Source organism: Meles meles, chromosome 4, assembly GCF_922984935.1.
Source record: "Meles meles chromosome 4, mMelMel3.1 paternal haplotype, whole genome shotgun sequence".
Lineage (NCBI taxonomy): Eukaryota > Metazoa > Chordata > Mammalia > Carnivora > Mustelidae > Meles > Meles meles.
The window spans coordinates 96792305-96807258 of NC_060069.1; the positions used below are offsets into that span (position 1 = coordinate 96792305).

A 14954-nucleotide genomic window follows, 5' to 3' on the forward strand; every position below is an offset into this window, starting at 1 on the left:
GGGGGGGGTGTGCTGGTTCTCGTTAGTGGTTTCTCTTGTTGAGCGTGGACAAGTCATTTCACCTTCCTCGGCTTCGATCTTCCACTGTTGGGCGAACAGGTTAAGAAGTATGTGTTAACTTACTCCGCTCTTCCTTTTCGAGTCTTCCCAAATTGACCGACAAACTTTGCCCTTTCACTCCGCCTCTCTACGCCTGCGCTGAAGAGGCGCCTCGCTTTAATACTTCCATTTAGCCTCTCCTGCGCAGGCGCTAGTTTCCCTCCCTGTTTGAGAGAGGCGGGACTTCCTGTCCCTTGTAGCCCCGCTGCCAGAAGTGACTGCAGGCGAATCGGCGTTAGCCAAGCCTGGGAGAGTGTAGGTTGGTGGTGCTAGCTGCTGCTTTAGGCTTCAAAGATGCCAGGTCTGGCGGCCGCAAGCCCTGCCCCGTCTGACTCGCAGGAGAAAAAGCCGCTGAAGCCCTGCTGCGCCTGCCCGGAGACCAAGAAGGCCCGCGATGCTTGGTCAGTGCGCCAGCGGGGATGGGGCGGCGGCCAGGCCCCGCGCGCCGCCTTCCGGTGCCTTTGTGCCCTGCCTGGCCCTGGGCTAGGAGTTTCTCGGTACTGCGCTCTTGAGAGTTAACAGGGCCCTGTAGGGTATGGGTCAGCTGTCTCGATTGAGCCCATAGCCCAGACCGGAAACATGGATGAAAGGTTAAGAGAGAGGTCAGATTGAACCAGGCTCGCTTCACTTAGTCATCCTTTCCTGCAAGGGGTGTTTGAGTATCTGTTACGTGTCAAGCACTGCCTTAGGTCTACTAAAGACATAGAAATAAAGATGCTACTTGATTTAAAGGAGCTTAAAATTAATGGAGACATATACTAAGATTGCTGTTACCACGTGGTATAGGCTGTGATAGAAAATTTGGCAAGATCAAAGAGTAAAAATGTTCTGGTAAAGTTTGGCACAGTAGGACAGGGTACATTTCTTAAAGTACTGAAGAGTTCCCCCTGCCTCTCCCTGTTCTTTGGGTAGATGAATTAAAGATCAGACTATGACGTTGGTGACAGTGTTCAGAATAGGACATCTAAATTACTATCAACGCACAAAAGGTTTTGTTTGTACTAATTTTATACAGCCTGTGTTGTGGAGCAAGCCTCGATGCTCAGAAAATGAATGTACACCTCTTCCTCCAGCCCCTTTTTGTCCTCCTATAAAAATAATAAAAAGTGGCATAATGGGGTTAATAATTGTAGGAGCTTAGTGCTTTTTATTAATACTCAGTACTTTGCAAATAATACTGTGAAAGGTGAATTGAAAGACTACAATCTGGTAAGTGCTCATTGAATCTAAAGGTAGTGTGCTGTCATGATTAAGAGCCTGGGATCCAGAGTCAAGGTTTGAATTCTGGTCCACCCGCTATGTGACTTAGAGGAAATTGTGCGAAATGGGCTTAATAAAAATATCCACCTCTATCTAGGATTACTGTAAGGGTTAATGATTCAAGCCACACAAGTGCCTTGCTAGCTATTACCTTCATAGGGAGCTCGCTACCCCAAGCATTTATTCATTTGCAGGCAGCCCTTGAGCCGTTTGAAGGATGTATAGGATTTGGATCTTTAAAGAAGGAAAACTTAACCTTCAAATTGTTTTTGTGTTAATTGCTTCAGACCAGTATGCCCATATACCTGTAGTTAGCAGTCAGGTTTGTTTTTTTTTTAATAATTGAACTTGGCTTAACTTGATCTTTGCTAAAATTACATTTTCAGGCCCTAGAAATAAAGCTGTGTGGTCCTAAGTTTTAGTTTGTGAATTTTACAAATAAAAAGTTCTTTGGTCATCAAGAGGGAGGCTCATCAGGATGCTGTTGGCTGCCAGATCTTGCTGTTTGAATGTTTTGGGGTGTATTGTGATGAGAAGATTTATTTAGGTCTATTTGAATGTAGGGCAGAATAAAAAATTTAATTCCTCTGTACTAGGCAAAAAATTAAGTTCTTCTCTCTGTCCTTCGTTTACGGTGGATATTGTATTCAGATGGTTTATTTCATTAGAGAACTGTTTTGTTCCTTGGATATGAACTAGAGGCAATATTAAGCATAATTATTTCTTCTAATTAGATTCTCCCTAAAAACTAGTTATCTGTGAAACATCTTTATGGGCATGGAAGTATCACAAGAGCCAATAAAAACAAAGCCATTTGGTGTAGTAGCCTTTTTTTCTTTTTTAACCCCAGCTGCATTCCATCAGACCCATGTTCTGCCTCACTCCCCATCACTATCATGCATGCTTACTTACTACTAATGTGTTTAATGCCTGCTTTGTTAGATAACAAGTACAATTTGTTTTATAGCATCATTGAGAAAGGAGAAGAACACTGTGGACACCTGATTGAGGCCCACAAGGAATGCATGAGAGCCCTGGGATTTAAGATATGAGATGGTGAGCAAGATTCTTTCTGATTGGGAAGATAATACATAGACTTGTTGCTTCAGATTTGTGCTTTATAGATTGAGCAGTCATTTGGGCAGCATTCTGTTCAAAAGGTAGTTCACCTGGCTAATCTAAGATGCTTAAGTATCACTTAAAAATAATTTTCAGTTTCTAATATAGGGAGTAAATGATGCTAATAAACTGAGAGGTATTCAGTGGATCTTTCACAAAAGGGTTTGATAAAAGCCTTGAGAGTCAGAAGGAATAATAGTGTAGGAAGTCCAAAATAATCAGTTGTCTGACTTAAAGGAACTAAAAGGAAAATATTCTTTATTTCTTGTTTCTGATGTTGTGGGTCTTAAGTAGGGACTTTTAAGTAGGGAGTAAGTAGTACATAGAAGCATTGCTTCTATGTATAAAAAAAAAAGGAATTATCACTACTTTTTTGTACCAGGCTTCTAATCATACTACAACCTCAGACTTTTTTTTCTTTTAAGATATTTATTTATTCATTCATTCATTTGTCACACAGAAAGGAAAAGAAAGAGAGAGCATACAGGTAGGCAGAGGGAGAGGTTGAAGCAGTTTCCCCTATGAGCAGAGAGCCCGATGCAGGGCTCAAACCCAGGACCACGGGATATGACCTGAGCCAAAAGCAGAAGCTTAACGGACTGAGCCACCCAGGTGCCCCAGACCATTTTGTTTTTTTTAAGAACTCTGAATCCAAATTTTAATGCTAAAAAGGACCTTAAATTACACAATAATACCATAAATAATTTGTTTGGAAGCTCTTTCTTCAGATAGCACCTGAATTCCTTCCGGTCAGGTCTGTGTTCAAAAGTCTCCTTATGAGGTACCTGGGTGGCTCAGTCTGTTAAGTGTCTGCCTTCAGCTCAGGTCATGATCCTGGAGTCCTGGGATTGAGCCCTGTATTGGGCTCCCTGCTTAGTGGGGAGTCTGCTGCTCCTTCTCTCTCTGCCCCTCCCCCTTCTTGTGCTTTCTCTCTCTCTCTCTTTCTCTTTCTCTATAATTCAGTAAAATCTTTAAAGAAAAAAAAAAGCCTCATTCTTAGAGAATCTTTGCCTCAACACTCCATCTGAAATAGTATCCCTTCCCATCACTATCCCAGTACTGTCCTATAGAACTTCCTGTGATAATGAAAATATTCTGTATCTTCACTCTCACTATGCTATATGTGGAGCCATATGTGGCTATTGAGCCCTTGAAATGTGACTAGTAAAACTGAAGAACTGAATATTTAGCTTAACATTAATTTGAATAACCACATTCAGCTAGTGGCTACCCTATTCTTAACATCACTGCTTGCATATTAGATATTTACTTATTATCTGCTTTGCTTTACTTCAAATAGAATATAAACTCTGAGAAAGTAAGAATTTTTTGCTTTACTCACTGTCATATCCATAGGACCTGTAACCATGGCTGGCACGTAGTAGATTCTCAATAGAGGTTTGTTAAATAAAGAAAGAAAGAAAGAACTGAGTCCTCCCAAAGTGAGTTCTCCTTCCTTTGCTTTTTGCCTACCCCTCTCACCCCCCAACATCCACACCACACCACCGCTTTTAACTTAATAATAGCTGAGAGATAAAGCCAAAGTCACATACCAATGTAACAGTAATAGAAAGCCTGGTTTCTTTCCCTTTCACCTCGCTTCTGCCTCTTTAGAATTTCACATATGGCAAGTCTTCCTCATGGAGCTATAAAAAAGGATGGACAAGGAACCTGTTCCAAGCTGATAAGAAGTATCACTATGTAGTGGAGAATAGTCTAGGATGAAAGTCTTGAGGCTTTAATTTTGGTTCTCCTGACATCTAGTTTAGCATGTATTTTACTTCAGCTACATTTAACATTCATCAGGACACTAATCCTCCCTGGGTTTCATTTTTTTAATTTATAAAAAGAGAACCGTAATACATTTTGGGATTTTATATATGGTATGGTGGATTTTATATATGGTATATGGTATTCTGTGTGTACATGACATACTTAAATGGCTTTTAGATTTCTTTAAATCCCATGGTGAATCATTTTGTAAAATAAGTAAGTTTGGGGATATATGTCAGGGGGTGTTCTTTAAAAGTTAAGTATACCTTTTGATTATTTTTAAAGACCTAGAATCTTAACATTTATACACGGTTTCCTTGTTCATAATCTAACTCTCTTCCTAGGGTGTTGTATAAACTGTTGATTAGTGCCAAGCCTGTCTTGATAAAAAAGGTGATTTTTAAAAATGCTAATTTTAGGAGCAGCAGAAGCTTCTCTTGGACTTCACATGGACCACAGAGGTGCTATAACTGATCTGATAATTATCATAAATTCACAAGGGCTCAAAGATATCCTAGTTTTCTTTATATTATTGGGACAGAGAGTGAGAGTGATTCTTATGTACTTTGTTTGTGTGTAGAAGAAAATGGAGGAACTTTGGACTTATAAGACCTGATGTATAACTGTGTGGTCTTGGGCAAGTCCATCACTTTCTGGACCTTAGTTTATGTAACAGAGTCATTGTGATGATTAAATGACAGGTGTATAAATAGGATTTGTTGACAAATTTAAGAGAATTTAAGTTGTCAACTATTTAAGAGAAACCAGAACGGGATAGTCTGTGTCTTGGGAATTGTGGATAGCAGACATTCAGTTGAGCTCTGTTGAATATATGACCTGATTACATATTTTTGGATCCCGGTTATGAGAGAAACAATCTGAATCCACATAGGGCCTTTCTTAGAATTCAGATGTCATGTTTTCATTTCAGCATGATAGTGCTTTTGGAAAAGGAACAGGTGTTTGGATCTCCTTTGGTCCCAGGTGTCCTGTTTCTCTAACCCCCATTGGGAAATTGATGAACAGTGAAGTAAAAAAAACTTGTTCAGGTGACAAATGGATAGCTGGTGGAATTAAAACTAGAGTTTAGGTCTTTTATGTTCTCCAAAACACAGATGCTTTACACTTTATTCCTTGCATTTAATGAGATCTTACTGCCAACATACTCATTTTTAGGACTGCGCATAGTCTTGATCTTCAGTCCTGAAACTTTATTATGAATGCAAATTAGAAAGACCTATTGTTGGGGTGCCTGGGTGGCTCAGTCAGTTCGATGGCTGTTTTCAGCTCAGGTCATGATCCCAGGGCCTGAGATCAAGCCCCACATTGGGCTCCCTGCTCAGCAGGGAGCCTGCTTCTCCCTCTCCCTCTGCCCCTCCTCTAGCCCGTGCGCGTGCGCGCACTCTGTCTCTTTCTCTCTCTCACTCTGTTTCTCAAATAAATAAAAATTTTAAAAACTTAAAAAAGGGAAAGACCTATTGTTGAAATGCGTAGGTATGTGTGTGTGTGTGTGTGTGTGTGTATATATATATATCTATCAATAACCAGGTCATTGGCTATAAAATCCAATACGGCTGTCTACACTGTTATAAGATAAACCTAACTAAATGGATATCCCTTAGACTGTTAGATCACATTTTTCTGAGGATAGCTATAAAGGAAAAACACTTTTGCAAACCTAGATCTTCCCAGTAATGATCACAAAATTTACTTAATTCAAAATTTTTTGTAAATTTTAATGTTAGATCATAAATAAGATAGGTCTTATTGTACCTTTAATTTAGTACATTGGGACTTAATATAAAAGTAGGCTACATTCAGCCAGAGGTGTACTTTGTAATCACCTGAGGACTGTTTTCCAAAATTCACATGCCCTAGGCCTTGATCTCTTCCTGTTGACTCAGAAACTCCTGTGTACCCTTTAACTCATGTATACCCTTTAAGAACCATTGGGTTAAGCTGAAAAAGTAGCAGAGATACTGCTAAATATAAACTACCTAAAGATTTAATAATAGCAAAGGAAGAGACTTGAAAACTACTCCTAGGGAAAAATAGGTGTATGATGGTAGTGACTCTAGACACTTTCTTCTGTCTTATGACTTTTTTTTTTATTTAAACTGCAAGAGAAACTAGAGAAACTGAGAACCTGCTTAAAAATGTAAAGAGGAAATGCAGCTAGTATCTTTCTGACTTTAGGAGTCAGAAGGAACCTTGAGAACTCAGTCTAGGGGCTAAAATTGTTGAAAGAAAATTAAAGGACAAGGACTGAGCAGTGAGGATACTCTATTTACTGTTTAATAGAACTTAATAGTTGGTTAAAATATGCTGATTTCACATACACACACCTAATTATGTATGAAAATATGATCCCAAGAAAGTCCAGAAAAAGTGTCATTTCTTGCTATTCAAACTTTTATTCATTCAATAGATATTTATTGTTAAATACTAGAAAATGTTGGCATGAGAAAGACAGGGTCTCTTCTGTCAAGAACTTTACATCCACATATATAACCAAGAGTTTTACACCCAGGGGCTTTCAGGATTAGCTCCTCCTGATACATAGTGGCAGAAGAAGTAACAGTGGTATGGATTGCTGTCTCTTACAGCAATCATTTCTGCTTACATTCCTGCTCAATTTCATTTCTGCTTACGTTCCTGCTCAATCCTTTCCTTAAGTGTATTCTTCCTTTGAGCCTTTTAGTAAAGAGAGTTTAGATGTTTGTATTGTTGATGAGGTTTATCTTTTCTTAAACCACATGCAGGGATTAATAACTAGATGAAGAAGCACTAGCATTGGGCCTGAAGAGTTGGCTAGCCCAAATTACTTACCATTTTAAGCATTGTTCTCTGTCTTCCAGGATAGGGACTGGGGATGGGGGTAGGTCTTGGTCTCAAGAGAAGCCTGGTACTGATTGACTTAAACCAGCAACCCTATCCTCTACTACTTTCCTTTTTTGATTTCTAAATGGATTTCATTTTTTCCCCTGGGGTCAAAGTGAGTAACTTTACACAGGAAGTGTCTTGGATACAGAGCTGACCTTCTGCCTTCCACTTTGTGGATCTTTGCCAAACATACTTGAATCAGAAGGAGGACTTTGCAAATCTCTTCTCTTGAATATCTGTGAAAATGAACTGCCCTAGCCCTTTTGGGAAGATATTTTTTAGCAAATAAATATATATAGTTTTTAACAAAGACTTCTGAAGATTGAAAAATGTACTGGATTGAACAGTTTCGGTGATAGTTTTTTAGTTAGACAAAACTAGAGTTTAAAACTGTAGGTTTTTATTCTAAACCACAGTTAAGAACTAAGAGTACTTGGGTGAGATTCATTTCCAGTGGTCTTAATTCTCTAAATCCCTAGGTCTGGCATGATGTTTGAAATCTAATTTTCTAATATAAATTTTTTTTTGTAGGTTTACTCTGTGAATGAATAATTCCTGAAGAATGAAGAAGATTCAGTAGTTTTGAGAATTCTTTGAGAAACTTCGATAAATGGAAAAAGTATAATTTATTAAAAAAAAGGAAATATCTCTGGTCAGAAATCTTAAGGTGTGTTTTTTTTTGTGTGTTCCTCACATCCTTACATGGCATTTGTTTATTTTTCTTTAAGGATATAGTATTTTAAAAATCTTAAAATATTAATTTCTTCTGTGTGTCATTCTGGGAACTCTAGATATTTGTTGTAAGGAGAAAGTAGGTACTGATCTCACTCAGTGAAATCTCCAAAATGAAGGGCATAGAAGTAAGGAAATAACCCAGTTGAGAATGGGTATGGTAACCATATCATCTCAGTCAGTGTTTTTGTTTTTTATTTTTAACTTACTTAAAGGCAAGAACTGGACAAGCTTTCAGTCTTAATATTTTATATCATTATTGTTACTCTTCACTAGTTCTCTCTTTGGGGTAAGTTATTTGTTTAGATTTTGGACCACATTTAGGTGCCTTGGCTTGGAAGATCTTAACTGTATGGCATAATTAATCTGTAGATGTCTAGTTGCATTTTAAGATAAACTAGGATCCTTTGTTTAATGCCTTCTGGCCAAATAATTGTCTCTTATTGATTAGAAGCTGGCCCAGACCAGAGGCTGGACAAGGACAGATAAGTCACCAATGAAATAGCTCAGTGCTCTGCTACAGAGTGATACCTGGGGTAGAACATAGAGTGGGGTTTGCTTACTATAGCAACCCCACGGTCCTGTTAGCTGCTTATGGGCTAATGAAACAAGGTTGTATTCTGCCTGAAGTAAATTGAGTTTCAAATCTCAACAAAAACTACTGATGAACATAAGAGAATATGTGGTGTCCATACATCATTCTGTGATGGGAAAATTGCCTCTTTTATAAAATAAAGGAGCTGAATTAAGTTATTCCTTAGGATTCCTTCTAGTTAATTAACAGCGTGGCTTTGAAATATGACAGACAGGTTCAACAGGTCACAACCTCTTCAGTCTGTTTTTCTCATCTGAAAGAAAAAAAGGAAGGATAAAGGTAATACTTACTATACAGGATTGTGAGTACTACCTAAAATGGTGTATATACTATGGATCTGGCATAGTATCTAGCATTTAATGTTGATTAACATTTTCTAGTTCTTTGATTTTATACTCATATTTCCCCTGAATATTTGTTTGGATATAATATGTTCAGGAGATACTTTATAGCTTTCAGAGTATTCTAGGTGAAGAATGGAATCTTGGACTCCTAAGACAGATAAAAATCAACTTCCCACCAAACACCCAGTCCTTGGCAGATGGTCATCCAGATTCTGCTTGAATATGCCATGAACTACAAAAAGGGGGGAAAAATTTATAAACTTAGCACCCAGTGTTAATTTTTGCTGTGTGCTGTTCCAAATTTCTTTTATGTATTTATACATGTTTTAAGATAATAAATGAGGTCATTTTTCTATGCTATATATTTTTAATGAAATCATAATATTACTTTTCCCCCTTGATGTATTTTACCAGCTGTGATTATAGTCCTCATATGTATGACTCCATTCTGAGCTTACTGTAATTTAACCATTTCCCTATTGTTTGTACCATCATTCATTCAACAAAATGCTTTTTAGAATGCTTGCTATATGTCAGATACCATTTGTGGAATCGAGTATCGGTCTTGAACAGGACATATACCTGACGCCTAAATTATTTCTGATTTTTTTGGTGGTTGGTTTTATGGAAACATATAAGGAAGAAAGGAAGAAATCACCTGAAATCCTACCAGTGTATAATAGGATGACTTTTTGGTGACTTTGCCATTCATCTCTTTCTGCATGTATATACTTTATTATTTTGGAGGGGGGCACTTCATAATAACAGTGCACTGGAAGTTTCCATAGGAAGTTCTTTTTAGATTTTATTTATTTATTTATTTGACAGAGAGAGATCACAAGTAGACAGAGAGGTAGGCAGAGAGAGAGAGAGAGGGAAGCAGGCTCCCTGCTGAGCAGAGAGCCCGATGCAGGACCTGATCCCAGGACCCTGAGATCATGACCTGAGCCGAAGGCAGTGTCCCAACCCACTGAGCCACCCAGGCGCCCCTCCATAGGAAGTTCTTTACAGATCCCTTCCTAATCACTTAGCTAAGGATGGGCCAGACGCTATGCATGTTTTCAAGGCTTTGGATGAGTATTGCCAGACTGATCTCTAGAGGGGGGTTACCCATTGCACCTTTGTATCTGAGGGTGTCTATTTCCCTAAGTTCTTAGCAAGGTTAGTTTTTTCAAGCTTTGCCAGTTTGAGATGTTCACATATGTAAAGGAACTAAAGCGCCCTTCTTAACATCTGCCATAGTTAAAAATATATCTCACAAGACCCTCTGCCCATCCTTCCGTAGTGCTTAAGCCTCCCCCAAAATTACGCATAACATTTTGATAATAGTAATAGTAAGAAATGTTACCACAGTAATTTGAAAAATGAAAAAGTTCACTTCCTAATAGGTGACCACCACATTCTGACATACATCTTTGCTAAGCCCTTGATATTCACAGTAATCCCCAAACAATACAGACACAGTCGCACCATTCTTTCTAATCATTTCTGTCTATCCTTAAAACATTTGACTGAAAGGTGGATAAGAATAGGACCATGAGAATGCCTGGGTGGCTCAGTTGGTTAAGTATCTGCCTTTGGCCCAGGTCATGATCGCACGGTCCTGGAATCAAGTGCCGGATTGGTCTCCCTACTCGGCGAGGAGTCTGCTTCTCCCCCTCACTCTGCCCCTCCCCCTCATACCCTCTTTTTCTCTCTCTCAAATAAATAAAATCTTTAAAAAAATATAGGACCAGGACCCTAAGTAAGGCCTACTTTAGGATAACTGTATGTTTCATTGGTCTGGTGTGAGGCTGCTGGAAGAACCACAATCCCCATTCTACGGGTGAGAGGTACTCAGTTTAAGGAAGTCACTGTGGTCAAATAGCTGGTGACCTGGAATGTGAGTCTTGGTCAGTAGAGTTCAAGCTGAACGTTCTTTCCTGTACCAAGTATCTAATATAAACATCACATATTCATAGTTGTTCATACATTTCATATCTAGTTAAGGCCTGTTATATGCAAGTAACTGCCCTAGGTGTTGAATATTCATGTGTAGATCAGACATACATCTTGCCCTCAAGGAGATGAGAGGCTATTTGACTCAACATCTACTCGGGACATAATATATGCCTAATTATGTGCTAAGTAGTGAACAAAGATGTAAGATACGGTCTTACTCTAAGCTTCTCAGCTTATAATCTAGTACCTATATGTATATAAACTGTGAACATAAAAGTTGAATACTCAGTACTATGATGAATATTCCAAGATACTTTCCTGAAACGAGTGCATATGTGACTACTCAGGGTTTCCTTTAGCTATCAAAAACTGCTAGCTGGTAGTTCCATCTCTGTCGATTGTGATGATTTTGAAAGCAAGTAATAGAAAATCCTCACCAAGAGAAACTCATATGTCTGGAAATCCAGAGTTAGGGCAAGCTCTAGATGCAATGATGTCATAGGTTCAATGATATTATCCAAGAATCAAGTTGTTTTCATCTCAGAGCTCTTCCTTCCAGGACTGATGAAACCATGTACTTTCTTGTTCAAGTCTGACAGAAGAGAGAAAGCATTCCCAATGTAATCCCTTTTTTAAAAAGTCTGATTGAGACAAATTAGGTTATATGTATTTTTATGGACCAGTAATAGTTGCTGAACAGAACGCCTTATGCTGATTGGCTTAAACAGGACCCCTTCCCCCCACCTTGGATCCATTTGTAATTATAGTTATCAGCACAAAACTGGAATTCTGTAACAAGGAGAAAGGGATAAATGGACTGAGTAGGCAATCAGTTTTCCACTAAACCACCTTGTTCACTTAACAACTAAGTCATCCTGAATGTCAAATTGAGTTGTTTCTTGTTTTTTATTTGACAGAGATCACAAGTAGTCAGAGAGACAGGCAGAGAGAGGGGAAAGGAAGCAGGCTCCCGGCGAAGCAAGAGAGCCGGATGTGGGACCCTGGGATCATGACCTGAGCCAAAGGCAGAGGCTTTAACCCAGTGAGCCACCCAGGCATCCCTCAAATTGAGTTTTAAAGGAGCATTTCCTCTCATAGTTTACTCAAACTTTTTAGAGAAACCTATTAGTAGAGCACAATAAGTTGGCTGATGTTAAGTTTTCATAGAATAAAACAATCAGCAGATGTTCAGAGAACTGTTTCCTGAAGAGTGGGCTTTCTGGAGATCCCAAGGGAGATCTGAATCCGGAAGCATTCACCTGCAAGTACCAGAATGCCTAATTACAGTGCTTAAGCAAGAAATATAGTTGACCTCCTGTCATGAAGTCTGAAGGTTGAGAGTTCCAGATCCAAGACTGGCTCAGTAAAGTTTTGGAGAAGTGTGACTTACTCTATTTTTCAGTTCTTTATCCTCCTCCTTAGGTATGTCATATCTCATGGTAGCTTCAAGCATTACATCACTGCACTACACTGGTCAAGCCAAGATAGTAACAAGCCTCTCACTGTCTGTCAGGAAGTTTTTTCCCAGAAGCCCCACATACACTTCCTCTTATATCCCGTTAGTCACATGCCCACTCCTAAGGCACTTGCCACCGAGGGGAATAGGATATTGTGCTTGGCTTTGACCAGTCTTATTTTAGGCTCTGGCAACTGAGGGAAAAGCTCACCTTCCTTAACATACTGTCCAAGCAAAATCACAGTTCCATAAACTAAGAAAAAATGGGGAATGGCTATAGGGCAGACAAACAGTAGTGTCTGCCTAAAGTCAACTTGGCAGTATGTGTCCAAAGCTCAGATCATGCCTCTGTTCTATTTTAATAGATATTAGGAAAGGATTAATCTCAAGCTCAGTGTTTTTCAAACTCTGTGTGGTTTACTTTTTTCCAATTAATAACCACGACTAGGAAGTTGGGGAAAATACAGCTTAAAAAACACATATATTCTATAAGCCCAGTCTTTATTGCATTAAAAGGCCGTAAGTCCGTTTGTCAAATTGCTATAGAAAATGTCAATTCTCTCAGTTTCTGTCCTCATCTCATCATGGACCAGTAATAGCTCACAGACCAGCCATCGTTCACAGAATCCCTTGGAGAGGCAGGTTAGCCAGCTGACTTCATAATCTGGCCCCAACCTGCCTTTCCTACCTCGTATCCTGCTGTTCCTCCTGATTCACCCATAGCAGGCTGTCCTCTGTTACCAGAATATGTCATGTATTTTGTTTTACTTCTGGACTTGACTTCACATTCTGTTCTCCTTTCCTGGAATGCCCTCCTCCTAGTTGGGGAACACCTCATCATCTTTTTAGGCCGGCTTAAATGTCACCTTCCCTGTGATGTTTTTTCTGAATTCTTTCTCCCCAATCAGGGCTTCCTTTGACCCCCAAATATATTTCATTGGGTTGCAATTATTTCTGGGTCCGTCTCCCTCGATAGACCAATAGTTCCTTGAAAGTGACAGTTGTCTTGCTCATCTTTATATCCCCGTGCTTGCCGCACATACTTTGCACTAAATAAATGCTTATTGAATTGAATCAACTCAACAAATGGTGTGACGATGTGACTTCTCTTTGTTCCCTTTTATTCTCCCCCAATGTTTTCTACTGTGCTTCTATCTGCATGTTTGCAGATCTCTTTATAAGAACCTACCACTCGGGGGCATCTGGCTGGCTCAGTTGGAAGAGCGTGCAACTCTTGATCTCAGGGTCATGTTGGGTCTAGAGATAACTTTAAAAATTAATTAATTTTTAAAAAAGAACATACCATTTTTACACTTTTTTTTGCTGTCCTGTCAAATGTGGCTTTAAAACAAGCTGCAACTTGGCCTTGTTGTATTCCCATCACAGGTCCCATCCTTCAGGCAACAATGTCATTGTCACTGCAGGCAGCATGTGAGGATAATACACTGATGATGCCACACACACAGACACACACACATATCCCAGCAGCAGGGTCAAATCCCCTGGAGCAATAAAGGAGCCTGTATATGGATACGTATAAACTCCCAAAGGTACCTAGCAAGATGGGACAACACACAGAACATACGATTTGAATGACCTACGCTTTAGTTCACATACTAGCTCTGTGACCTTCCTTAAACTCTCTGAGTTTGTTTCTTCCATTAAAAAAAAAAAAGATCCCATGGGATGACATGAGGAAATAATAACCACTTGATAAATGTTAGCATGCTCAGATGAGCACATATGTGGGTTGACAAAGAAGGGAGGCTGGGAATAACAGCGGGTCTGCCTGTCTCTTTAATGGGTCAGGGCGGGGCCATTGGTCAGGCTTGCTGAGAAAGATGACCTGCTTTGAAATTCTATCTTGGGCAGAGCCTCCTTTGCTTCTTCTTTCCTGCTTCTGATTTCCTGGCTCACAGCTGGCAGGAATCACCACTCTGGCAGCTCTGGGTGCATGACTAAGGTGGAGGGATGAACAGCTGCTGCTTGCTAAAGTCAGTGGGTTGGTTGGGAGGCAAGCAGGTGACATAAAAGCAGCATATGGAAATCCCCAAACTCTACTGCTCAAATGACATCCAGATCATTGCCATGAGGAAGATTGTGGGCAGGGCCTTTCCTTCTCTAGGTGCTCTCTTTTCCTTTACCACTGATTTTCCCCCCTCAACTTTAGAAAGAAGGGAATAAATTACACATCTGTTGGTCAGTTGATTTTAATTAAAAAAAAAAAAAAAGAAAAAAGGAGGGCACCTGGGTGGCTCAGTCGGTTAAGCGTCTGTCTTGGGCTCCGGTCTTGATCTCTCGGTCCTGGGATTGAGCCCTGCATCGGGCTCCCTGCTTAGCAGGGAGTCTGCTTCTCCCTCTCTGCACCCCACCCCTTACTCGCTTGCTTGCTCTTTTCCCCTCCTCTCTCTCAAATAAGTAAACAAAATCTTAAAAAAATGAAAGAAAAAAGGGGACGCCTGGGCGGCTCAGTCGGTTAAGCCGCTGCCCTCGGCTCAGGTCATGACCCCAGTGTCCTGGGATTGAGTCCCACATCTGGCTCCTTGCTCCTCAGGGGGCCTGCTTCTCTCTCTGCCTCTGCCTGCCACTCCACCTGCTTGCGCTCTCTTTCTCTCTCTCTGACAAATAAATAAAATCTTAAAAAGAAAAGAAAAGAAAAAAAAACTGGCTTCCTTCAACATCATGCATTTTCAAAACTCTGTGGTTATGCTACCGCTGTACTCACCACTAGGAATTCTCTTCTCCCTCTACC

At 39.9% G+C, this 14954-nt stretch overlaps 1 protein-coding gene across 1 annotated transcript; it reads left to right on the top strand.

Annotated features, from left to right (window-relative positions):
• Positions 1-279: 279 nt before the first annotated feature.
• On the top strand, positions 280-7794 carry LOC123939614 (cytochrome c oxidase copper chaperone). The gene is made up of 3 exons (XM_046001343.1): positions 280-500; positions 2327-2415; positions 7666-7794. Exons 1-2 carry the CDS (start codon positions 394-396, stop codon positions 2409-2411), a joined length of 192 nt encoding a protein of 63 aa, XP_045857299.1. The 5' UTR covers positions 280-393; the 3' UTR covers positions 2412-2415; positions 7666-7794.
• Positions 7795-14954: the final 7160 nt, after the last annotated feature.

Coding starts and splice junctions, on each gene's coding strand:
- LOC123939614 (XM_046001343.1), top strand. CDS start 394: ATGCCAGGTCTGGCGGCCGCAAGCCCTGCCCCGTCTGACTCGCAGGAG. Junction 501..2,326: donor AAGAAGGCCCGCGATGCTTG/GTCAGTGCGCCA, acceptor TTTGTTTTATAG/CATCATTGAGAAAGGAGAAG.